At 50.4% G+C, this 26,597-nt stretch overlaps 1 protein-coding gene across 4 annotated transcripts in view; it reads left to right on the top strand.

Annotated features, from left to right (window-relative positions):
• The window catches only part of LOC131588347 (opioid-binding protein/cell adhesion molecule homolog), a 296,092-nt gene that overhangs the window by 264,530 nt on the left and 4,965 nt on the right, over nt 1-26,597 (top strand). For 2 of the 4 annotated variants that reach the window (XM_058857153.1, XM_058857151.1), the window contains 5 exons: nt 8,628-8,860; nt 17,996-18,121; nt 18,408-18,542; nt 18,617-18,737; nt 19,113-19,264. In XM_058857153.1, the coding sequence (XP_058713136.1) occupies nt 8,628-8,860; nt 17,996-18,121; nt 18,408-18,542; nt 18,617-18,737; nt 19,113-19,264 (767 nt within the window). Of the gene's footprint in view, nt 1-8,627; nt 8,861-17,995; nt 18,122-18,395; nt 18,543-18,616; nt 18,738-19,112; nt 19,265-26,597 lie in introns of all 4 variants that reach the window. The other 2 variants (XM_058857154.1, XM_058857150.1) reach the window with 1 other exon arrangement.

Genomic DNA, 26,597 nt, shown 5'->3' with positions numbered 1-26,597 from the left:
GCCTTCTTCAAGCCACAGGATGGCCAGGTGACCATGGAGAAGTTTGAAATCAGTGCCTGGCTGTGTTAGGGAGAAAGTGCAATCATTCAGGCACCATTTAGGGCAAGGAAAGAAGCTTCCCTGTACTTCTTCTAATTTCTGTGGTTTTTCTGGCCTGGCTGTCCCTGCTTGGCGCCTTCATTTTCATCTCTGTCTTTGGGAGATGAGGTGTGGCTGCCAGCATCGACTGATTCTTGTGGAAGGTTTTATGTGCCACCTGCTCTATAAACATTCCCATTGATTTGCTCTATCCAAAGGCCTTCTGCTTTATTTCTTTTGCTGCTACCTTACATTTCCTTATGAAGTTTTCTCCTGAGCTAATAACAGCTGTTGGGACTTAGGTTAATGCCTTCTGACCTTCCCTACCACACGGGGAGCATCCCTGCACATGGACATGGATATTGGTGCATTTTTGTGTCAGAAACAAGGGGAAGTCAGGTGGGAGCTGGGAGAAGTCTACCTGAGCACCTGACATCACCTGGCCCCCCTTCCCCTTGCCAATGATGTTGTCAGGGTGAGGTGTGTCCCTGCAAGCTGGAAGTAAAAGCAATGAGGAGTGAAAGAGGGGCTTTACAAACTGGAGGGAAAGCCTGGCTCGCTTTAGCAGAGCTGGCTGTTTCTGGATTTGCTCGATGTGGAGCATTAATTCAGAAAATCCTGTAAATGGCTTTGGGGAGAGGACGTGATCCATCAGTGGGGGCACCATGGAGCAGCTCACCTCACTGGGCATCCCTTCCCTCTTCAAACTACGATTGCTTTTTAAGCCACCTGCAGCACAGCTCTGCCTGTATCAGCTTCAGCATCTCTCTGTGCCACCTGCAGTGGTACCCAGGTCCACTCAAGGGGGCTCAGACCCCCCCTCTCTGAATTAATGTCACCTCAAGCTTGGCAGCCACCTGGCACCAGGCTCAGCCTTTGCATGCTCTGGGTTGTCACAGAGACCACCCAAAGCCCTGTGAACGATGGGTGCAGAGCAGCCAGTGTTTTGTGTGGCATGGACCCCTCAGGGACTGCGTACTGAGCATTGTCTTGACTTCTGATGCCTGGCGCAGACGGCTCCCGCCCTCCTCATCATCCTGTTATCATTCTAATGTCTGGGAGCTGCAGTCATGGACCAAAACACCATTAAACTATCTGAAATGGAGCAACTCGACAGCCTCTGCCCTCACAGGCTTATTATCTTTGCAGATGGATATTTTATATTTAGCAGTTGCTAATGTATCAATTTGGGCTTTGATTTTTCACGGGGAGCAGCTTCTATTCTGGTGCCTGCTGGTGGGCAAACTGCCACCGCAGGGGAACCACCAGGGACAAACCCTCCCTGGCAAGCCCTGAGCCTCTGGAGAGGGAAGAAGAGTCCCATAGCCCTTGGAGGGCTTCAGGCAGGGGGTTGTTGGCAGGGAACAGGTTACCCAGTGGCCTGGAATGTGTTTGAACAGCACTGGGGGCATTTGGGGAATTGGAGCAGTAGCAGTGGGGCCAGACAATTAATTAAACATGCAGAGAGAGAGCCAGTTGTGTGTGCCTTTGCAGGAGGCAGTGGCTGAGTGGCGAATGGTGGGGAGGGAGGAATGTTACGGAGAAAAGGAGAATTGTTTGGGCTGGCCAAGCTCTTGCACATGCCATCTTGTACATCCCACAGTGGGTATGGGAGTGGTGCTGGGCTGGATGGGAGGTGGCAGTGCTGGGTGATGCCATACGGTGCATCCCGAGTGCCCTCTGTCCTGCTGGGGTGGTGTGGGGAGACATGGAACTGTGCCCTCTGTCCTTGGGGTGCAGGGATGGTGTGGAGCTGTTCTTAGGGTGCAGGGATGATGTGGAGCTGTTCTCAGGGTACAGGGATGGTGTGGAGCTGTTCTCAGGGTGAGATGATGATGTGGAGCTGTTCTCAGGGTGAGATGATGATGTGGAGCTGTTCTCAGGGTGAGATGATGATGTGGAGCTGTTCTCAGGGTGAGATGATGATGTGGAGCTGTTCTCAGGGTGCAGGGATGGTGTGGAGCTGTGCCCTTTGTCCTTGGGGTGTGGGGAGACATGGAACTGTGCCCTTTGTCCTTGGGGTGAGGGGATGGTGTGGAGCTGTTCTCAGGGTGCAGGGATGGTGTGGAGCTGTTCTCAGGGTGAGATGATGATGTGGAGCTGTTCTCAGGGTGAGATGATGATGTGGAGCTGTTCTCAGGGTACAGGGGTGGTGTGGAGCTGTTCTCAGGGTGCAGGGGTGGTGTGGAGCTGTTCTCAGGGTGAGATGATGATGTGGAGCTGTTCTCAGGGCGCAGGGATGATGTGGAGCTGTTCTCAGGGTGAGATGATGATGTGGAGCTGTTCTCAGGGTGAGATGATGATGTGGAGCTGTTCTCAGGGTGAGATGATGATGTGGAGCTGTTCTCAGGGTGCAGGGATGGTGTGGAGCTGTGTGGTTCTCAGGGTGCAGGGATGATGTGGAGCTGTTCTCAGGGTGCAGGGATGATGTGGAGCTGTTCTCAGGGTGAGATGATGGTGTGGAGCTGTTCTCAGGGTACAGGGATGGTGTGGAGCTGTTCTCAGGGTACAGGGATGGTGTGGAGCTGTTCTCAGGGCGCAGGGATGATGTGGAGCTGTTCTCAGGGTGAGATGATGATGTGGAGCTGTTCTCAGGGTGAGATGATGATGTGGAGCTGTTCTCAGGGTACAGGGATGATGTGGAGCTGTTCTCAGGGTGAGATGATGATGTGGAGCTGTTCTCAGGGTGAGATGATGATGTGGAGCTGTTCTCAGGGTGAGATGATGATGTGGAGCTGTTCTCAGGGTGAGATGATGATGTGGAGCTGTTCTCAGGGTGAGATGATGATGTGGAGCTGTTCTCAGGGTGCAGGGATGGTGTGGAGCTGTGCCCTTTGTCCTTGGGGTGTGGGGAGACATGGAACTGTGCCCTTTGTCCTTGGGGTGAGGGGATGGTGTGGAGCTGTTCTCAGGGTGCAGGGATGGTGTGGAGCTGTTCTCAGGGTGAGATGATGATGTGGAGCTGTTCTCAGGGTACAGGGATGATGTGGAGCTGTTCTCAGGGTGCAGGGATGATGTGGAGCTGTTCTCAGGGTACAGGGATGGTGTGGAGCTGTTCTCAGGGTGCAGGGATGATGTGGAGCTGTTCTCAGGGTGCAGGGATGGTGTGGAGCTGTTCTCAGGGTGCAGGGATGGTGTGGAGCTGTTCTCAGGGTGAGATGATGATGTGGAGCTGTTCTCAGGGTGAGATGATGATGTGGAGCTGTTCTCAGGGTACAGGGATGGTGTGGAGCTGTTCTCAGGATGCAGGGGTGGTGTGGAGCTGTTCTCAGGGTACAGGGATGATGTGGAGCTGTTCTCAGGGTGCAGGGATGATGTGGAGCTGTTCTCAGGGTGCAGGGATGATGTGGAGCTGTTCTCAGGGTACAGGGATGGTGTGGAGCTGTTCTCGGGGTGCAGGGATGATGTGGAGCTGTTCTCAGGGTGAGATGATGATGTGGAGCTGTTCTCAGGGTGAGATGACGATGTGGAGCTGTTCTCAGGGTACAGGGATGGTGTGGAGCTGTTCTCAGGGTGAGATGATGATGTGGAGCTGTTCTCAGGGTGAGATGACGATGTGGAGCTGTTCTCAGGGTGCAGGGATGATGTGGAGCTGTTCTCAGGGTGAGATGATGATGTGGAGCTGTTCTCAGGGTGAGATGACGATGTGGAGCTGTTCTCAGGGTGCAGGGATGATGTGGAGCTGTTCTCAGGGTGAGATGATGATGTGGAGCTGTGCACTCCACATCCAGCCACCAGGATAGATGTGAGTGGGGGTGCCTCAGAAAGCAGACAGAGTGCCAGTGGACAGGACAGTGATGAAAGACAAAGTGCCCTGTGCCCTCCACCCCCAGAATAAACAGCACAGATGGCAGTGACGGAAGCTGGGGTGGCACAGTCCTGCCCTCGGGAGCTGCTGTGTTACCCACCACCGTCACAAGGCACAGATGCCATTGTCCCTGCAGATAATGTGGCGGGTTGCATTGTTGGGAGAGGATTAGAGGAGCTGCTATGTTTTGATGGTCTGCATCTCATTTGCATCTTGAACGAAGTGGGAGCAGAGCCAGGTTCTGTTCTTTTGTGTTTACTTCTGAGGAAATGTGTTTATTTCCGATGATTACAAATAAATCTCCTCTGCCTTTGCTCCAGCCACCCAGAATAAAAAACATCCAGTGCCCCTTAACCGTGTAGCCGGGGCGAATATTAGAAGTGCAGGAGAAATCCCATTAGGAGTCCCTGGCAGATGTAATTAACAATTTTCTCTCAAAGACAAAGGTGTTTGTTCTGCCCCTGTAACAGGTATTTTTGGTTGGTGGCTTCCCAGGGTGAAGCATCACCCAGTGGCTGTCGAGGGGCTTTGCTCCTGATCTGGGTGAGCTATTTTAGCTGCTGAAAACTGGGTCAGCCAGCAAGTTTGCAACTGGTTTTGGCATCTCCATTTGTCATCCTGACGAGACATGTTACCTACAGGAGAGAGAAGCAGTTTGGGGTTGAAGGGCCATAGAGGAGTTTAAAAGTAGAGCATTGTTGGTTTGAACAAGGAAAAAGGTTTGAATCCTAGAATCATCAAATATTCTCAGCTGGAAGGGACTCATAAGGATCATTAAGTACATGTCCTGACAACCCCAAAAATCCCACCACGTGTCCAAAAAGGTTTGGATAACAAATTTGTGTCGATCCATCTCCCCAGCCTCTTGGCACAGGCAGGGACCAGTGGTCTTGGCTCTTCAGATGTCCCCTGGATTTCTTAGGATGTGCATCAACATTTTGGGGTCCCATGCATTCCTCAGAATATTTTGCAGCCATGGAGAGGGTTTTGCAAGACTTCCTGTGTGTTTCCATCTCTTTGTGTGCTGCTTATCCCTCCAAATTACTGCCAGAAAACTTGTTCTGACCCTGGACACAGTATTTCCCTCACCACAGGGGAGGCGGTGAGGGCCTCCCCTGTGAGGTCTGTGACGTGGCCAGAGAAGGCAAGGGATGAAGGTGGAGGGTGTTATGGCTCAACCCACAGGTAGGAGAGGCACTGTCAGTGTCATTGATGGGGCTGGGAAGGAGCCTGCTGTGGGAGCCATGTGGGGTCTCTCCTAATAGGTGCAGGAGGAGGGAGACGGGCACTGTGTGCCACCAAACACAAAGAGCACGTCAGCAGAGCTATCTGTATTGTTGACACTAAGTGAAATAATTCCATGGCAAACTTCAAAATTAGCATTTAAGAATGAGGAATAGGGGCAATTAGAGGGGAAGCAGCGCAGAGCCAGTGCCCCCAGCTCCCACCCTCATGCATCTTCTCACGCTGCCGCGTTCAGGTTCATTGCCCTCGTCTCTGGTGGAGCACTGGGATCCCTACAGCTCTCGTCCTCCTGCAGAGTGAGGGGATCTATATGGGTCTCAGGAGATGATGAAGCCTTTGAGAGCCCACATGTATCATTGTGAGCACTGTGGAGGCCCGAGCTCCAGCAAAGCCTGGCATCCAAAGCTCCCCAGCCTCTCTGGAGGACAGCAGCAGTGCTTGGAGGCAGCTGAAGGGTTACAGGTGGTGAAAAGTCTCTGCTCAAAGGCAGTGAGGGTGTAAGTGGGATGCAGAGATGGAGGAGCTGATGGGACAGGTCACGTTGCACAAAGAAGGGATGCGTGGGGGAGCTGGGATGCAGCGTGTGCTGGGGGCTGATGATATTGTTCCCAAGATATTCCCCCTGCCTTGCTGATGGGCTTTCTCCAGGTGAACTGCAGAGCCAGGATAAGTTTATTTCCCTCCCATGTGACAGGTCCTTTATTGTCTTTTGTCCCTTCTGGACTCGTAAGGCAGTTTCTGGAGATGGATACGGTGCCTTCAGGAAACTGTTAATGGGGGTTTGTCTTTGGTTTTAATTAGATCCCTTCAAGGGAAAACCTCCTGGCCTGCTTTATTATCCAGCTTTGTCAGAGCTTGTCTGCTTTATCTAAACACTTTGCAGAAGTCTCTTTACCTGTTTGCTTACTGGAGACATTATCATAATCCTGGTCAATTGGAAATGGGGAGCAAAGACGGCTCAGCAGACAAGCGAGTGCCATCAGCTCAGCAGCTAATGGAGATCACTTTCCCAGACAGGTAACGAAGCTGATGAGGTGCTCCTTGTGCCAGGGTATCTGTCTGTGCTCTCTTTTCAGTGCCAATGCCTGGAAAATGGGTGGTGGGAAGGTGAGGTCAGCTGAGAAGGTGCCTTCAGGAATGCCATGTGCTCTGTGCCAGCTGATGGATGGGGCTTTGCAGCTGCTGGTGGTTCTGACACATTCCCAGGAGGAGCAGGAGGGCTGGTTTTTTGAGGGAGGGTGGTTTTTCTGGTGGTCTGTAGCTGCAGGGGACAGTCTGGGCTCTGGTGGAGAGGAGCATGCTGCACAAAACCGAAGGGACTTGGTCCTAAATTAGCTATTGGGTGGCAGTGGCTGAAGAGTGGGCTGGAGGAATGGGAAGGAGGAGCCTTTTCCTCCTTGCTCTTGGCCTGGGTTTGTTACAGAGGTCTCCAATTGCTGCTGCCTGCTCATTCCAAGTAGTTTTGAGGGCAGTAGCAGTCACCAGCACCACGGACAAGGGAGGGTGATGCTGTCCTTGCCCCCGTTCCTGTGAGTGTCCACCTGGGGCATCCCTGAGTGCTCGTGCAGGTGCAGCTCTGAGATGTAAATGTGAGCTGTCAATGCAGAATGAACCACCCCAGTTCTCAGGTGTCCTGGACTGGCCCCAGATCTCCTCAGGAAGCACATCCCATATGCGCCAGCCGAAGCTGGGCAGCAGCAGTTGAACGTACTCGGCGCCGGCACGAGCGTCTCGTCCCTGTCACTTCAAACCCGAGTCCTTGTGCTTCACCCCTAATGAGGGGACCCGAGAGTACCTCGCAGGGCTGTAGTCTGGATATTTATATGAGCACAGACATGCAAGTTGTCTGTTTTACATATTGCTGCCCTGATTTTTCAGCGCACGCAATGAATAATTTACAGAAGCCGTGTGTAAGTATCTCTTTATTATTCATTATAATGAAGTGAGACAGCAGTAATAGTCCACTAGACTGGAATCCCCCAGGGCCGAACTTAACTCGGCTGTGTTTAGCTCTCCCCCAGTTAATTTGAAGGAAGAGAGGGCTCGGTTCCTGACAAGGACAATGCTGTGTGCTGGCACAAGGCTGCCTTGGTCCATGTGTGACACCAGGCAGGCTCCCCTCGTGCCGGCGGTGCCGCGGCAGGCGTGGAGGGCCATCCGTCTTTCCCGGCGTCCCTACATGATGTGGCTGGCAGAGACGTACAGCTCCTGCAAGGGGAAAATTACTTGTTTGCAGGAGAATATATGGCTCGTTCCTCTGAACTGAGCACCCGGGGGGACCCTCAAACACGCCAAGTATCGCCCCTTCCCTGCGCCCGATTAATAATCTCGATCGAGGTGACGCTCTGCAATCTCAGCAAGGGAGGCATATAACACCCCCAGAGCCTGGGCAGGAGAGGGGCTGGGAGGGGGATGAGGACAGGAACAGCCTCCCAGCCCCTCTCTGAATTTACAGGCATGTGGAGAGAGACTCACACGAGATTCTTGATTGACTATCGGCGCTTCTTGCTACGATCTTGGCTGCACAAAGCTGCGGCAGCTCTGCCACTGCCGGCACTAGCTCACGTCTAGCTTGATTTTCTCTGGTTTTTTTCATGCAAAGAGAAAGTTTCCCTAGCCTGGTCCTCAGGTGGCAAAGGTGAAACTCCCAAGAGATGCCCTTAATTTAACCAAACGCTCAGAGCTTTTGCTGCAGATTCCATGGCAGCAGCAGAGAATGCCACAAGTAAATAGATGGAGAAGAATCTATCAAAGAGCATGAAAAAGCCGTGTTTTCCAGGAACATTTTAATTCCCTTCCCCCCCATGCCATCCTTTGCCAAGTGTAACTCAGCGCTGTGGACCGGAGCTGCTGAGCTCCTGCACGTCTCAGAGCGGGGAGGGTGGAAGCCAGGCAGGAAATAAATAATGGAAACGAGCGTGTTGTGTTTTCAAGGCACTTGTAGGATTTACAGCTGCTTATCCAAATGTTCCCTTCCCTTCCCTGTGTGCTGGCTTGGCCATCTCCGGCTGTTTCTCTTCTTCCCCTCTCCCTGTGCATGTGCTGTGGCCCCTGTCCCCAGCAGTAGGGGTGTTTATCACCCCGGGGATGGCTCGAGGGCTGTGCCGACAAGCTGAGCTGTCAGCACATTTTACAGCTTCATCTGGAATTCTCAGTGCACAGCGAAGGCAAGGGGGGCTGGGGAGGTGGGTGAGAAGGGGGATAGAGATTGTCTGCCTGGCTTGCAGAGGTCAAACAATGGGAATTTTGTCTGTGGTTCCCCAGATGTGTGTAAAAGAAAAAGGGAGGTTTTATTTCTGGCCAACCCACTGTTTATGTGAAATCTCACAAGATGGGGGGATGTGGAAACAGGGAGCACAGCCACGGCATGCAGCATCTCCATGCTGGCAGAGCTGGGGAGCCACACTCCCATCCTGCTCCCATCCCTTTTTTGGGCCCCAGGATGCTGTGTGTGTGTCCCATTCCAGGTGTGTGACGCTCTGTGTGTCCCCTCCAGGTGTACTGTGGATGACCGGGTCACGCGGGTAGCGTGGCTGAACCGCAGCACCATCCTGTATGCCGGCAATGACAAGTGGTCTATAGACAACCGTGTGGTCATCCTGTCCAACACCAAGACCCAGTACAGCATCAAGATCCACAACGTGGACATTTACGATGAGGGGCCCTACACCTGCTCTGTGCAGACAGACAATCACCCCAAGACTTCACGTGTCCATCTCATCGTGCAAGGTAGGTCTGAGCGTGCCTCGTGCTGTTGCTGGATGGTTTGATCTGGAAGGCTGCCTGGACTTGGGGAGGGTTTGGGGGCCCTCTTGGTAGTGGAGTTGGAGCCAGAATTATTTGTTCCCGTGGCATGGCGTGGGAGCAGTGGTGTGGACAAGTGCTCACCATGCCAGGGAGATGAACGCGCATTGTCTCGGCCTTGCTTTGTTTTACAGTTGTCACATTGTTGTTGTACAGTTGTCTCAGGACACCTGAGAAATGGCAATGGGCCAGCTGAGCTCTTCTTTATTCCCCCTTTGCCTGTCCCCTGCTGTGAATTTGACCTTTCTCCACTGCTTGGAACCATGTTACTCAGCTTGCTCCTGCAGGGATTCCTTAGCGAGGTTCTCAAGCACGCATCTGAAGTTGCTTCAGGAGAGCCAAAAGCAACGTGCTGCCAGGCACAGAGGAGAAGGATCCCAACAGCACAAGGGTCTGTGCTTCTGGGAGAGAGGTCAGAGTCACTCTGGGGCCATGAAGGGCTCTTGGCACAGGGCTTCACAGACAAGTGTTTTGATACAGCAGATGCTGTTGGACTGCAAAGCAGTGTCCTGAGGCTGTTCTGATGGGGGGATCCAGGTGCTGGCAGATCAGAGGGGCCAGTAGCACTCTGATGGATGTTTCCTCAGGATTCTTGTGGCTTTGCACCAGCTACTGGCTTTTTGTCTGGTCTCTAGATTAATTTTTCAGAGTTAGTGTTAGTTCAGGTTAGATAAAGATAATGAAAGTTTCCTAATCCTCTTAAAGAAGATTTATTTTGCTGAGTAGAAAGCTCTCGGAATACAATAAAGCGTGTATAAAACCAGGACCTAATCTTTCCTTTAATTTCAAACAGCTGATGGGTATTGATTTTGCAATGAGCAAATCTGAAAACTTTCTCAGCCTCGACACGTCTGAGAAGCCCCCAACAGAGTTATGTATGTATTTATGTACCCTCCTCATTGGCTAGAGGCAGGGGTTGATTGTGGTCACCTATCCAGCAGGTTTTCCTGCCTGGAGGTTGTGGGCTGGATTGTGTGCACCAGGCTGTGCTGAAGAAGAGGAGTGCTCACCTCGGGAAAGGGGGAGCGGAGATCCACTGGAAGCATCCCTGCATCCCCTTGTTTGGAGCCGTCCCTCTCCTCCTTTCTGAGCTGTGTGCGAGCTGTCCATCTGTGAGGTTTAATCTGTTTATCCTGTCTGCTCTCTAATCGTGCTAATCCATCCAGTCAACATCGGTGAAGTATCCGAGTGCTTTGCACCTAATGAAATCAGGTGAATTGGCGGTGATGAGCACCCCTGCCCTCACCCCTTTCTCAGGGTGGTGCAGGCACTTGCCAGGCATGGGCAGGTGAAGGTGAGAGAGTTTGTGTCCAGAGTGACAGTCTGCTGCTGAGCCATTCCTAACCATGCTGGGGAGAGGTTTTCTCCTGGGGTGAGCGAGTTGTGTTGAATTGCTCCCACCGCAGCGGTGACTGTGGCTCTCAGCAGTGTCACCTCTGCACAGCATGAGAGGAGCTGGGTGTGCAGGCACAGGTCAAGTGGTCCATGCTGAGCAGTGTCTGTGCTTCCCTTTCAATGTGTTAAGCTCAAACCACACGGTTTGCCCAGCTGAGAAAATCCATCCCTAGGTGCCTTTGATGGTGGTGATGAGAGAGGCAAATCCTCCTGTGCTCTGCTCAGCCTGAGGAAGAGGAGTTTGTATGGAGCAGCCATCCAGTATCTGAAGGAGCCTACAAGGAAGCTGAGAGGGACTCTTTGTCAGGAACTGTAGTTAAAAGGAAAAATGGGTTCAGACTGAAAGAGAGGAAATTTAGACTTGATGTAAAGAAATTCCTTCCTGTGAGGGTAGTGAGGGCCTGGTACAGATTTTCCAGAGAAGCTGGACTCATCCCTGGATGTGTTCAAGATCAGGTTGGACGGGGTTTGGAGCAACCTGGTTTAGTGGAAGTTGTCCCTGCCCATGGCAGAGGGGTGCAACGAGATGATCTTTAAGGTCACATCTAACCCAAGCTATTCCATCATTCAGCTCCGCTGCAGCTCCTCGATGGCTCCATTCTGCCTTCTGTGAGGGTGAACAACACACAGTCCTTTGCTCAGGGCTGAGAGGAAAGGAATGATTTTCCAGAGATGGATTTGGTCCTGGCTGTCACTGCAAGCGGAGCACACACTGCAGGGATGGGAGCAAAGCCCTTTTTCTGGCCATAAAACTGAGGTTTAGGTCTGTCCTCTGTTTGTTGCCCTCATTGTGCCAGCAGGATGGCAAACAAGCAGTAATGACCAGTTAGCAACTATATTCAGGTCAATTAATTTCTATTTGTATTTTGCAAAACTATAAGTTGGCCGGAGAGAGTATTGATTCTTTGTGCCCGTGTTCAATTGGGTTTTAATTGTGCTACTGAGGGGCCTGGCTTTCCTTCCCAGCAACCCAGCGATAAATCTGCCAGGGAATCGCCGTCAACACTAAATGTGTCTCTTAGTAGCACTATTAATATGTCTCTTGCATTGGTTCATTGCAACAGCCGTTAACAGGGCTTATAAGAGCGTAGATGGCAGGAAGCCAGAGGGTTGTTTTTGTCTCCCTTTTCCTCTTTTTGTCAGGAGCTGCCTTGTGACGAAGGGATGGATGCTTTCAGAGACATGCGTGGTGTTTATGGAGTTCTGGGGAGAGTTTGGGATGCAGAGAGAACAAGCATTTAAGCTCATATAAATAGAAGATGAGCCACCCTGTCCTCCTCTCGTCAGGAAGGCTGGAGTGGAGCTGAAGTGGGGTGGACCTTGGTGAGCCCTCCTGCCTGTGGGGTGAGCACTGTGAAGGCCACCTCTCAAAAAGAGGGACAGGGAGAGCTCCTGGGAGGGGCAGGTTTGCAAGGAGGATCTGGGAGACCTTAATGGCATCATGCTGCAGGATGGTTTTGGTGTGAGGAGTGTGGTAGAGCACAGGCAGGACACAGCCCTGCCCTCATGGCTTGGGCTGCTTCAGGGTGTACTTCAGTCAGAAACCTGGAGCTCAGGGTCAGTGTTTTGGTGGAGGCTGTGAACTTGGGATCCCTTCTGGTAGAGATTTTGGTACCTTGGTACTGGCCATTCCTATCTAGCAGTGGTCTTTGGTATTTCTTAGATGTCCTCTGTTTCTGATTCATTTAGAGAACCCTTCCCTGTACTGCCTTAATCCTTCTCACCACACTGAAGCCTCTCCCAGCTGCTGGCATTGTTTGTCCTGTTTCTGCTTGGCACAGTCCATTTCCCATCCTGGTGTTTGCTGCTTTCCTGGCCCTCAGAACCAGGACAGGGTTTGGAAGGGCCATGGCATCATTTACAGGGTGTGGTTGTGTGGTGTGATATCCAAATGCACCTCGGGATGCTGGTCCTGTGTCTCACTCACCGCCTCTCAAAGCAGCACCAGTGCAGATGCAGCTTCTCTGTGAGTGTTTGAAAACCAAACTGAATCTTTTGTTTTTCCCTTGTGATAACAAATGGCTCCTTAAGGCTCTCAAAGGGCCACCCCCCCACCAAGCCACCCCCATTGAGGTATTTTTCACTAAAGGGAAAAGGTTGGATGGAAAGTTGCAGCTACACCCCTGTCTCAACCTTCCTTCCTCCCTGAAGAAGCAGAGGATGGGCAAGAGAGTGAAAACGGCCAAAGAAAGGTGGTGCAGGAGCAATGTGGCAGTGAATTCAAAGACAAAGCAGCCCAGAGAAAAAATGGAAGGAATATCAAAGTTTGAAGCAACTAGAGGGAGAAAAAAAACAAAACAAAACAAAAAGAGAGATGAGAAGAAAAGCGCAGAGACTTTAGAACAAAGGAAAGGGAGAAGGAAATGTGTGCACACAGAAAAGCACCGGAGCATCAAAAGGGCAGGAGGCAGCAAAGGGGAGAAATGAAAGAATAATGAAGGAGTGAGGGCAGGGAGAGGGGGAAGGTCTGGAAAGGAGGAAGAGTCAGAATGGCAGGCAAAAAACAACATGCACTGCCCAGATGGGGACAGCCACTGTCCCTAAAGCGCCTGCCACCACATGCTAACCCAAAATCTGGATGGGAGAACAGGAAAGGGACAGGATGGGGTGCACCCAACAGCATCCCTGGGCTCCCAGTCTCAAAACTGCCTGAAACTGGTGAAAAGGAGCCATCAGGATGTGCCACAGGGACCAGCAGATGATTAATTACTGCAAAGAAACAAAACTGGGGAAGAGGAGGGAGAACTGGTGAAGTTGTTTCCCCATTATATTTCCGAACAGAAAGAACGTTTTAGCTCGCACACAAATAGCTCCCTGGGAAGCACTCTCACTTCCTAATTGTTCATAAATTTACTGACAGGTGGTTACACAGTAGGTATAACACTGTGAGTTTTGGTTTTATTGCTTTCCCTGTCTCAACATGAAAACTTGGAGAAAAAAGATGCACTGTGAGCAGTCTGGTGACTCCTCCTGGCTAAGGGTGCTCGGTGCCTGTGTTTCATTTTTGCCACGTTCCTTCCTGTAAAAGGATCCCACAGAGAGTGTTTTACTGGGGGAACACTGTGAAAAGAGGGTGTTCAAGACCTCAAGCAAAGGGAAAAGGAAGATATTACCGAAATGGAGTGCCTGTAGATGCCATGCCATGCGGCTTGCTTGGCAGGGAAATTTGACAAAGATCATTTTGTTGACCAAATTGTAGCTTTTAGAAGTGCTTCATCCATTATCTCAATAAAATCAGTTCTGATGAGCCTCTCAGACTGGGCTGTCACCAGAATGGTTTGATCAGAGATGATCATCATTGCTGCTGAGAAGCAACAAGTTGTTAAAACTCTCAATGTCACCTCCTTGCCCCAGTCACCTCCCCCGTGGGAATATTGAGGTGCGTTTGCACAGGGTTGCTCTGTGTGTCTCCTGCACCCCAAAAGCAGTGAGCTGGAGAGAGGGAAAACATCCATTTCCATCTGCCAGCCAGGAGCTGGCTCTCAGGTGGCCCATTTAAGGGCATCAGCCCCAAGCAAGAGCTGTTCTAGGGAAAGTCTCGTCCTGCTGGTTCCTTCAGCAGACACACAGGGACTGGAGGAGGCCCCAGTGCCACCCTGCTGTGCTTCTCATCAGTGAAGGAGATGGAAAGCACAGGCAAAATGTGAGCTTTCAGCATATTTGCCTCTTTTGTGCTGACTTTCTGTACACTAATGAGACCTTGCACAGTGACACCTCTGACAGCCCCATCCTGCCTGTGCCGGGGAGGCTTGTGCAGAGCTGGAGATGCCTGGGGCTATAGGCAGCTGGGGTGCTGGGAAGGGAGGCAGCGTCATCTCCTGCAGGCATCAGTCCCCTGCTAGGGTGACAGTCCCTCTCCCTGCTGCTGACAGCATCACCTGTCACAGGACACAGCTGGACACTGCAGCTGGAGCGGGGAGGGAGCTGCATGAATGCTGCATCTCCCCAAAACAGGAGGTGTGTGAGAGGGCATGGCAAGTGAGGTTGCCAGGGCAGAAGCACAATGTGCTGTGGGTGTGACAGTGTCCACAGAGGCTTCAGAGCTCCGAAGATGAGTTGTCCCTCTCTGCTGTCCCCATGGGGACCTGTCCCCCAAGTAGAAGTGGACAAGTGGCTGTTGCCTGGTGGTTTGAGGAGCCCATAGTTATCCATCTGTCATCTCCCCCTATCAGCAGTGTGGGAAGAGATCTCTTTTAATGGATTAGGAGCTAATGATGTGGAGGAGGGACATCAGTCGCATGTGTCAGCCACTGTGCTCATGCAGGCTCTCCGCTCCGAGGCGTGCAGCAGTAATGATCTGGCAGCTAAAAATAATCCAGGGCCACGGCGGCGAGTGGCTCCGGTAGGGATGGGCGCTCCGGAGCGGCCGGGGGATGAGTCAGCCTGCACACGGCGTGTGCGTCACCGTCATGTGCAGTCACCGGTCACGCAGCGACTCCCGACGTGCTGCATTTCCTGCATGGTTTGGTGAGGAAGAGGCGTCCCTGCCCGCAGTGACCATCCCTCCTCACGCTTGGGTGTCTGCTGTGGCTTGCCAGGGCTGAGCTTCCCCGTTGCTTTTGTCCCCAGATGGGACAAGTGCAAAGCCATCACTGGTGGGTGGAACGTACTGGGCAGAGTCGCACAGATACCCCAGGTACCGCGTGTAGCATCACAGGATGTGGCAGTGTCACCAAGGTGTGACCCCATGGCCAGCCCCACAGCACCCAGGCTGGGAGGTGAGGGAAGGGACAGCACCTCACAGTCCCCGTGGATGGTGGCAGACACTGGCACGTGCCCAGGCCCACAGAGAGCGTGGATCAGCACATCAGGCAGTGCCGGTCTCGAGTGGTAAAGGAAGGAAATAAATCACAGGCTTATTGTTATTGAATTTAGTGGCATCGCTTTCACATTCAATTTCTCTCGATGGCTTTCCGAACAAACAAGAAATTACAGTGCAAATGTATTTTTTGGCTTACCAAACCTTATGCATTAACTTCCCTGTGATTAATATTACGCAGGGCTGACGAAACCCTCTGTGCGTCGCTCGTCGCTCCGGTGAGACTGTGCCGCTCGTCGCTTCCTCAGGATTTATCCTGTATTCAATTTGCTTGAATTTGCTTGTAGTTGTAGACTTCTCCAAGGAAGGGCCATGGATAAAAGGGGATAGAGAGGGTGTTCTGCCCTGTTTTTCTCACTGCAGCTGTGTAGGGCTGTGTAGGACAGAGGGAGGGAAATGTAGAGAACCAAAGGTAATTCAGGGCAAGGATGCTGTCAGCAGGTGAAGGACTAGGAACAGCAGCCACTGTCATGCTGGAGGACTGCAAGGCATTAGCAGGGCTGCTTGACCTGGCTGGGGACCAAGAGGGATCTATGGGGCATGGGAGAGCCTTTGGACTCCACACCCAGCACCGATCCCAAGCTGTCGCCACCTTGAGACAAGGCAGCTTCAGTGGGATGTGCTTGTCAGGGCAGCCATGCCTTGGCCATCCCTGCCCCATGGTATTGAGAGGTTTTATCCACACAGTCATGTTTGCCACCAAACTCACTCTGCCTGCATCCCTGAGTGGCCCCAGTTTCCACCTGCTCGTCCCATAGGATTCAATACTCCCATGGCAAACCAGGGCGTCCTTGAGACACCATCCTTGACAGCCCAGTCAGTGGGATCTATAAAAATGTAATCAAGGTCCTTCAATGTCCTTCTCCAAGTCCTGGTAACTTTGTAGGTAACGATTGCAGTCACAGGTATGAGCTGCTCAGTGGGGTCCCCGTGCTGTCCACGGGTGTCCCTCCACCACATGTCCCTGCTGGCTCACAGGGACATTCCTGATTGGATTAGGGCAGGCAGTGGAAGCACAGCCACGCTTCCCTGGCCTCTGGAGGTTTAGGAAATGCAGTTCCCTGCTGTGAGACCTGCTGGCATGGCTGTGTCAACATCCTTTGCTAAGGGAAGGGCTTTCAGGCTGATGTGTGGGTTTGTGTGGCTTGGGGTTTTCCGAATGGGAGCACTGGGACTGTGGTGGTTATGGGTAGTGGTAATTTTTTCCACAGGAATGAAAATATTTCTGTGCCCAGGACGGGGACAGGCTCACATTTGTGCCCAGAGCATCAGTTTCTGCATCTCATTTTGTACTTGTGGTTTGGGACTCAGCAGACAGGAAAGGAATGTCAGCCTTGAATTGGAGGAGGCTGAGAGGGCCAGGATAGAACAATTACCATGATTTTGGTGATGCTCTGCATCACACACCGTTGATCTAGTCCTGCATCTGCAGGCAAAAGCACACAAGGAAGAGACAGGCTGCCATCTGCAGCAGGGGTGGCATCCTAAGATCTCAGCATCCTCTAACAATGGTGGTCACCCCAGACCAAAATTGCTCACGAGGAGAGCTGGTTTGCAGGTTTTCCTCTCAAATTTGCCCTAAACTAGGACACTCAGGAGCAGATGAAAAATGCCCAGTGGTGGGAAGCCTCATCCTGGATGTTCTTGTAGTTTTCAGATATTCCTGGTACCAGTTTGAGGTGCTGTTACTGGAGGGGAGAGGTGCAAGGATGCTGGTGGTATGGATTAGTGTCATCTTGTCTGAGGAAGGGCCATTTGCAGCCTTTCTGGAGCTCATCGTGGCTGCGCTGTCGGAGTTGGGCAGTTCTGCTCCGAGCGTTAACTACGTTTTCCAGCAGTTGCCAGCACACACTTTTCATTTTTGGATTGCTGCTTTCCCCTGAAGGACTCAGACAATCTCCCTCTGCTATAACAGACTGTACTTCTATATTAATGTGTCAAGTTGCTGGGAAATTTACTGCTTTGCAGAACCATAGGTCTGCAGAGCCCGTGCCGCATCTTTGCCATGGCTCATCCTGCTGTGCTGCCTCTCCTGCACCAGGAGAGAGGAGAACCTCCCTGGGAGTGTGAGGAGAGCTCCCCTGGGGGTGCAAGGACAGCCAGGTAGCCCCACTTTCTCTCTCTGGTGTTGGCCACCGTGGTTTTCAGGTGATTATCCTGGAATCCCAGCACTTTGGGAGAGCCCTGGGTGCAAGGGCTGGGCATCTGATGCCAGTTGGCCTGGGCTCTCAGCATGTTGTGTGCTTAGGGAGGGGGCACAGGGCATCCCTTCTGGCTGGCATTGTAGGCATGGTGTTTTGTCTGGGGAGAGTTGTTAAATGTGGCCTCATTTACTCCCTGGGGTGCAGACCCTTTAGGAGTTGTGTCCGACAGCCCAGAGCACCAGGAAGCAGCATCGGCAAGAGAGCTTTAATTGCTTTTTGCCATGGCCAGGGATATTTATGGGTACAGAGATTGCCAAGTTATTTATTAGATGAAGTATCTGGGGATAGAGGAATATAAATCACCCTGGCCAGTATTGAAGGAGCAGACGCTCAGTAATTTAAACAGCTTTAATAAATATGCTAAAATATGAGCCTTGTCTCGGGCCATAACAAGAGCTGGTTATCGGGGTCTCAGCCATGGAGTGGGGGGGCTGGCACAGTGAGTGGGCCCCTCCACACCCCAGATCTGTGCTTGGCTCCAGTCCAAGGTCCTGATTTGGAGACATGGAATTGCTGATACAAAGGGCGATGGAGTGGACACCAGCGTCACACGATGGGCCAGGTCTCATGGCTGGGGCCTCCCTGATGTGCCTGCCAAGCTGGTGTGTTGATGGTGTCTTTGGTGGCCTTTATGTCTTGCAGTGCCCCCCCAGATTGTCAACATCTCGTCAGACATCACCGTGAACGAGGGCAGCAGCGTGACCCTCATGTGCCTGGCCTTTGGGAGACCGGAGCCCACCGTCACGTGGCGACACCTCTCCGGGAAAGGTGAGTGCTTGCTCGGTGGATGAACTCCCTGGGTCTGAGAGGGGTCATCCTGGCCTGTCTGGGATGCATGGTTGTCCCTGTAGAGGTGGTCAGGGTGGCATTAAGGTGACTCAGAGGTGCTGAGATTTTGGTGTGGACTGGAATGGGCTGAGGATGCTTGTCAAGTGCTTCCTGGGTGGAGGGGATGCCAGATGCCCAGGCAGGGGGTGTCGGGGCAGGGGCACAGGGAAGTTCCTGGTGTTGTTGTCCATGGGTGACGGTGCCACACGTTCAGTACATCCCTCAGGGCAGACCTTTGTGAGTGAGGACGAGTACCTGGAGATCACAGGGATCACACGGGAGCAGTCCGGGGAGTACGAATGCAGCGCCGTCAACGACGTGGCCGTCCCGGACGTGCGGAAAGTCAAAGTTACCGTCAACTGTGAGTGCAGGGCAGCGGGGAATGGTGGGGTGGGCACACATGGCCCAGTGTGACACAGCACCGTGTCTCTGCAGACCCACCATACATCTCCAATGCCAAGAACACGGGTGCCTCGGTGGGCCAGAAGGGCATCCTGCAGTGCGAGGCTTCGGCCGTCCCCGTGGCGGAGTTTCAGTGGTTCAAGGAGGACACCAGGTGAGGGGCTGCAGAGATGGTGGAGGACAGGGGTCAGCTGCAGCCTTGGGGTGACAAGGTGAGGAGGTGAAGGGGGGTGACAGTGCCTGAGGGCATCATGTGGAAAAAGGCTGGGATCAACTTATTTTGGTGGGTGCTCAGCTAAGGGCTGAGGAAATCCCAGAGCTGTTTCTCCCAGGGATGGTGGCTGTGGGACATATGGGTCGTCTATGGGATGGAGAGCGGAATGGAGAGCCTGTGTTCAAAACTGGGGGAATATGTGGGTGTGTGGTGATGCTGGCTGGTGGGAAGCCAAGGGGTGCCCAGGGAGGGGCAGGACCCACCCTGGAGCCCCAGCCCCGCTCTCCCAGCGCTGCTGTCCACCTTCCTGTGCAGGTTAGCGAACGGGCTGGAGGGGGTGCGGATCGAGAGCAAGGGCCGCCTGTCCACGCTGACCTTCTTCAACGTCTCGGAGAAGGACTATGGCAACTACACGTGCGTGGCCACCAACAAGCTGGGCAACACCAACGCCAGCATCATCCTCTATGGTAGGTGCTGCTTCTTTGCAGTAAGGTGAGGAAACAAGGAGGAATAAGAGGAGAGTGAAGAGGAGGCATTTGGAGAGGAGGAGGATGAAAAAGAGGAAGCGGAGGAGGAGGATGAAGAGGAGTTTGAAGAGGAGGATGAAGAGGAGTTTGAAGAGCATGATGAAGAGGAGGAGGATGAAGAGAAGGAGGCTGGCAGACGGCCAGTGGTGGAGCGATGGAGCAGAGCTGGCTGTATTTGGTGTTCCTCATCCATTGAGGTGCCAAACAGCACAAACCCCGAGCAGGGAGGTCCTGCCAGAGGATGCTCAGAGGATGAGATCTGTGTCAGCCCGACGTGGGTGCACAGCACAGCTGGCCAACAGTCGGCTGAGCCCTGGTGTTGCTGGAGCACAGGGGTGAGGAGGGAGCCTGGGACAGGTGAGAATGCGCTGCGGGTGCGTGGTGTGGGGGTTTTCCCTTGTTTGCTGCTGGCAGGACTTGCCAGCATGATCACATTGTACTGGTAATAGCAGGACAGGTGACATCAGCCTGGGTGATTCAGGTGGCCAGGGCAGGAAGGTGTCATTGAGGAAGGTGCTGTGTACCTGTGGCATTCTGACAAGACAAGAGAGCTGTCACGATCCAAGGGCAGACAGCAGGGGTCTGCCTTCCCCCAGCTGGGCTCCAGCAGGAGGGAGAGGATGGAAGTCAGGTAGCAGGCTCAAGGAGATGTTGAGAGGGAGAGGAGTTTCCACAGCAGCTTGGACTTTGGCAGCATCAGGATGGAGAGTGGGAGCAGATTTGCACTGTGCTGGGGCTATGGTGATGTGGGGTGGTGGGAGGGGCACATCCTTGGCTCTGGTTGTGGGCTGGCCAGCCCCTTCAGGTGTGTTCTGCTCCACTCTGTCCTGTTGTGTGCTGCAGGGCTGTGTTTGGGGCTGGTGAGTGCCAGTCTGTGGTGTCTGGGTAGGGGCTGGTCCAGGCCTTTCTACTCTAACCAGTTCTCATCTACCCAGGCCTGATTTCTTCTCTTTGGGCCAAAGCTCTGGGTTCTGTTCTCTCTCCACTGTTCTGGTCTGTTCTCTTGTGTTTTACTTTTTTGGTGAAGAAATTTTTCCCAATATCCAGTATAATGCAGTATAGAATAGTAGACTATATATAATGTAATATAATACAAATATAATGTTGTATAGATTATTCATAATGATATATCAATAATACAAATATATAGGTATGAAAACAATATTATTCATATATTTAATAGTATGTCTTGTTGACATGTTATATAAAAGCATGTTGTTCTTTATTATATATTATTTACTATGGTCCTAGTATATAAATTATAGAATATCTGATATACATTATTAGGTTTTATATAGTACAAAATATATCTTACAATATATGAGGTATTTTATATATATAAGGCCTAGGAGTTACAGTGGCAGTGCTGAACTGATGGTTGGATTTCATGCTCTTAAAGGTCTCTTCCAACCTTGATGATTCTTTGACTCTGTAAATATTGTATTGATGATAATTAGCACATAAGTAAGTACATTAAGTTTCCAATTAAGTTTCCCCAATATCCATTTTTTTTTCTGTTTCCCTGTCCTGCTGGAACTCTTACACTTGCTCTTACCCTAATGTGAGACAAAATAACATCTCCTAAGTCTCTTTTTTCCATGACTTGAAACCAGACTAAAGAAAAGGTTGCAGTCCAGGTAACTCCCTCTACTCAGAAGGAGACTGGATTAGGGATTTTCAGTTTTGTTCCAAGTTATCTCATGGTTATCTTTTATTTGACAGCATCTGTTTTCAGGCATTTTTCCTTCTCTCAGCAGTTAGTGTTGCTCTTTACACACTCCTCTCATGACAGCACAGCAATCCTCTCACACCGGTTATTAATTGATGCCAACATGCAGAGAAAACAAAATTTCACCCTGTTTTAATAAATTAATCCCCTAAACACATCCAGCAGGTTGAAATGAAGTGCATTAGAGGTGATCCCATAGATGGCAAAACAGGGATATTAAAAACCATCCATAAAAAGTGAGATGTAGGAGCCCAATCCTGTGGCTGAGTTTGTAAAACTCTCCCTGCCTTGAAGCAGCTCCTGTTTGTGATGGTCTGTTCAGTGAAACGCTAATATTCCTCTAATCCTTGTTTTATATAAGGAAGATTAGGAAAATATTTACTAGTGAGACAGCAAGAAAAAGCCTTAGGAAGGAAAAGTTAAAATGTTCTATTTGTTTTCATGTGGGTATTTACCTGCACCAACACTGAAGCTTAAATTTGTCTTTGAAAGGATATTGGTACATCCTTTGGATATTACTGTGTGAATGCTCAGGATACCTAAAGCTATTTTAATTTTGTAAAGTTTAATGGAGAAAAAGGCAAACATTCATATTCTATTTTCCCCCCATCTTTCAAGAGTGTGTTGAGTGAAACACACTGGAGCAGTGAGGAGCAGGCCATGGAGTGAGCTCAAAAAGGAATTTAAGCAGGTGGGATTCCATCCTTCCTCAAGGATTGCGCTTTTTTCATTTTGTGAACATGTTGTGAAATTCAACAGCTTGTCAGTCAAAACTGCAGCTTCTTGGAAACCCAGGGGAGAGTGGAAAAGATGGGCTCTGTGGAGAGCTTCTATTTGGGTATGTGCGTGGTGTTTCTTGGACAGTCTCTGCCAGCCTTTGCCAGAGGGGAGAGCAGCACAAGTGGCTGGAAATCTGCTAATTCTTTTATTTAAAAATGTCATGTCTGGGCTCACTTTTTGCATTTTGTACTTGCTGTTTATGTATGGAGATAAGAGGGAAAAATCACCCAAATATGGGTATTTACATTTCTTTCAAATGCAGAGTGTCCCTCAGTCCCAAGGGAAATTCCCTCAAACCTCCATCCCAAACTGGGAGCTCTGGGACTTTTTATTGGCCCTTTCCATTGAAGAGCTATTGGAGTAAAGAGAGATGGAGATGTTTTATAAAAGATGCCATCTGCATTTTTCTGATGTTCAGGGTCTCATTTCTAGTATGTAATCTTTATGATTGATGATTGGGTGAGTTAACTGAATATAAGTTAAAATACCAAGTGTTAGATGTGATTTAAACCAATTATTCTATGGAGAGATAAAATCTTTTCATGCTTTATTGTGCACTCTCTTAAGAATCAGCAGCTTCAGACTAAATACATAAAAGCAAGGGAAAGCAATTATGTCTTTAAGAATAAGAGCTCTGATTCAATATTTAAAGACTGCTTGACTTAAAACACTTAAAACACAAGTCATAGAATCACAGAATGGTTTGGGCTGGAAAGGACCTTAAAGCTCATCCAGTTCCACCCCCTGCCATGGGCAGGGACACCTTCCCCTATCCCAGGCTGCTCCAATTCCTGTCCAGCCTGGCCTTGGACACTTCCAGGGATCCACAGCTTCTCTGGAAAACCTACGCCAGAGTCTTACTAAAATCATTTAAATTTTGCAAAAAGAGACTCAATGCAAAATACATGCAAAACAAACAAAAAAAAAAAAAGGTAAGAAATAGCATCTTTGCCCTGTTTACCTATTGCTGTGGAGTGTCTGTGATTGCAGTGATTTTCTGTGTTTATTTGTGCACACAAACCAGTAATCTGACGCTCCTAGGAGATATTAGGAGTGGAAAATAGTAAGGAGAGGAGAAGGAGGCAGTGCTGTATTCAGGGAGTATAATTCTGAACCAGGTCTTTTGTACAGGAGAGAAAGTAATTACCCCACACCTATTTTTGTGCATTACAGGAACTTTGAAGGGCAGATGAATCTGTCCAAATATTCTTTTGTGTCTGCCACCAACACTGCTTTTCGGGTCAAGGGAGCAGCTCACACCTCATTTCATCATTCTTCAAGTTGCCACCTGCCATTATTAATACCCCACAAAAAGTCTGAGATCTGTAAACTCCAAAGTTGCTGCCAAAGAGTCTGGGGAATTGCAATCCCAGCTTTATTTTGCTTCAGGAATCTGCTGGTGGACAGCTCAGGAACTGGTGGTCACACACTGCTGGAAGCAGTGGAGGGGACAGAACTCTGCTGGCTGGGGAGTTCTAAAGGCTTCCTTCTCTCTGGTCAATAATAAAATGATTTTTTTTGCTCTTACTTGAGTGGGTTGTGCTGTCTGGATGTTCTAGGTGGGATCAGGGCAGATGTCCAGCAGGTGGCTGATGTTGGGGGATGGCTGTGCTGGTGCTCAGAGCCTCGTGACTCTGTGCTGAGCCATCCCTCCCCTCATCTCCTGCTCCAAACACCCCTTGGGAAATGGCACCTCCCCTCTGGAGCCAGGCTGGGAGAGCTGGGAGTGTTCACCTGCAGGAGAGAAGGCTCTGGGGAGACCTTAGAGTGCCTTCCAGTGCCTAAAGGGGCTCCAAGAGAGCTGGAAAGGGCTAATTCTTGTGGTTAGTTGGGGTTATTTGGTCAACTAATTATCTTTTGGGTTTACCTGGGACAAATTCACATTCTGTACTGTATGATTACTTTAGATCATTGGCTTACTTTGGCCCAATCAATTAACACAGGGGGCTACTGCAGCTCACCGGGGTTACTAGAGTTCAAAATTATTCTGGGAAGAGCACTTTGAGGTTATTTGAGGTCAGCCAGTTAGTATTTGGGGTTACTATAGGTCATTGGGGTTATTATAGGTCATTGGGATTACTAGAGGTCAAACTTTTCTGTGCAGAGCACTTTGAGTTTATTGGAGGTCATTATTTGGGGTCAACCAGTTCATATTTGGGGTTACTAGAGGTCATTGTGGGGTTACTCTAGGTCATTGGGGGTTGTTTGAGGTCAACCAGTTCATATTTGGGGCTACTTTAGGTCATTTGGGTTACTTGAGGTCAGCCAATTTACATGGGATTATTTGAGGTCACGTTCCATCTCTGGGGACCATGCTGGGCTTCACTGAGTTCAGCCATTTTTCTTGTCCCAGTATTTGAGGTCACCAACTCCAGCAGTGACACCAGAGCTTGAGCCTGAGTTTGTGTCCCTGTCACGACTCCTTCTGCTCCATTTCACACCAAGGAACCCCCGTGTGCTATTGCTGTGTCACTCCTGCCTGCCATGGTGCCAGTGCTGTGTCAGTCCCACCCTCACCCCAGCTTGCCTGCTGACTTTGAGTTCCCTTGTCACCCTGAGTTGTTCATGACAACTCTCTGGCCCTTCCCTCTGTCCCCTGTGCCTCCAAATTCCATCCCACCCATGTCCTGTGAGCACCTCGTGGCTGTCTGCACACGAGCTCCTCCTGCATTCTGTTTTGTTGGGAGAAGATGCAGATCCTGAGGATCTGGAGCAGAGTGAAGCTCTCCAGCTCCATCTCCTCTGGCTGGTACCCCTGGATCTCTGTGTCCCTCTGTCCATACCCACCTTTACCTTCTGCAGCTGCAGATCTGGTGAGATGTTTCAAAGACACCAACACAGCTTGAAACCTTAAACCAGGCTTTATTAGGCAATCATTAACATGACACATCACCCAGGGTTAGGCTTTAATCATCAACACAGAGGTAAAAAATTAGTCTTTAATAAACTTGGCCTAAATTATCCATGAGTCTCAAATGGGAGCACTTTTATCAGGGGCAGAGGTTGTGCCATGGCACTGTGGTTTGGGCAGCTTTGGAGGTGAGGGGGAAGAGCTTCCTTCATGTCTTGGTGAATGAAGCCAGAGCTGAAGTGGGATATCTTCTTTTTCCTCAGTATTTATCAATGTTCTCTTCTCCACCTTCCTGTGAAGGGATGAGGGAAAATCTCACCTCTTTTTCACTGAGTTTTGTTTTGTAGAGTTTCTCCCAGCACATTCCTTGTTTTCCTGTGGGGTTACTTTGCTTTCACCTCTTATCTTCTCTTTCACACTTTGATGGTTTTTCTTCTCTTTCACACTTTTATTTTCCCTTGGTCCCTGTATTTCACACGTGCAGTTGTCTTCCTGTGTTTGGTACTTCTCCTATTTCATGAAATGCCAATTGCTGACTTAGCCATTAGATGCTATAAATAATCCATAATATAAATGCTTACCTACAGCCATTGCTCACTTTACCACAGTGTTCCAGGCTCTGTGTTTGTGGCCAGCCTAAGGTCCTACTCAACTTCTGCCTCCTTTTCATGTGCAAGAAGCCAGTGCTTTTTCTTCCTTGCTCTGCCCTGGGTGGCTGTTCAGTCACAGGGGCGAACATCCCTGTTGGAATCTTCTTAGAATCATAATTTGAGTTGGAAGGGACATTTTAAAGGTCATTTAGTCCAACCCCCCTTCAATGAGCAGGGACAGGCCTTGAGGGACCATGCAGTTACCTGAGGGAAAATATCAGGAAAAATCTCATCCTGGGGAGGTTGCCAAGACTTACTCCAGATGCTTCTGCTCCCAGACATGAGTCACTGCACAGGCTTCCTCCCATCAGGTCCCCAGGACTTCCTCAGACATGAAGAACTGGACAGACTTTCCCCACTGGCTGCTGGTGTGCTCCATGAGAATTGGAGAGGAGCTGTTGTCCTTTCCTGAGCCCTCTAGGAAAGAGAGGCTCCAGCAGCACCCTGGGCATTGCAGGTTCCTTTCCTGTTTCTCCTGAGTCCTGAAAATGAAAGGCAGCAAGAGACACATTCTAAATTCTTCATGTCCACGTGTCTGTATCTCACCTGGAGAAGGGTGAATGTTGCAACAAACTGGGAGGAGTGAAGTGGAAGGCATGGGACTTCTGTCCTGGACAGAAAGAATGCAGGAAAAGAAAGGAAAATCATTTTTTTGGTGCATGTGAAGGGACTGCTTAGCTCTGTAAACATCTGTGCTATTCCCATGGCTCACACTGGAGTGAGAGTGCCTCCAACACAGGCTAAGAAAACCCATTCACCATAAACTCACTGATTTCTTCTGACCTTTGTATTCAAGATCTTAGGAGAGAAACAAAATCCCAATCTTGCCATCTGTACTCAAAGCAAGGTCCCAGAAAATCTAAAGTTGCCTCATGGACAAGGAAGGAAATAGCCAGGAAAGGAAGAAAATAGCCAGAAAAGTGGACACAAAATAAATCAAGAGGAAGAAAACTAAAAGCAAGCAATAATAAATAACTGCAATAATAAATAATCTGAGTAGGGGCAGCCAGGGTCCAAGTGCACTCACACCTCAATGCCCAGGCACTGGGGTTTGAGTAAAGCAGAGCCAAAATATTTGCTGGGTTGACAGGGCTAGGGAGCCTCAGCTGAGTTCACTCCCTGCCCCAGTGGGAGCTTCCTTTTCCCATAGAGAGTGACAGTTCAGAGAACACACAGGAGTCACAAGCAGCCTGGGATGCAATGAGCCATCTGCCCTGATTTTGTGATCATATCTAATTACTACTTTATTTTCTGCCTGTATCT

Source organism: Poecile atricapillus, chromosome 25, assembly GCF_030490865.1.
Source record: "Poecile atricapillus isolate bPoeAtr1 chromosome 25, bPoeAtr1.hap1, whole genome shotgun sequence".
NCBI lineage: Eukaryota > Metazoa > Chordata > Aves > Passeriformes > Paridae > Poecile > Poecile atricapillus.
Note: the sequence above shows the minus strand (reverse complement) of the source record. Positions and strands in the feature narration are given on the sequence as shown.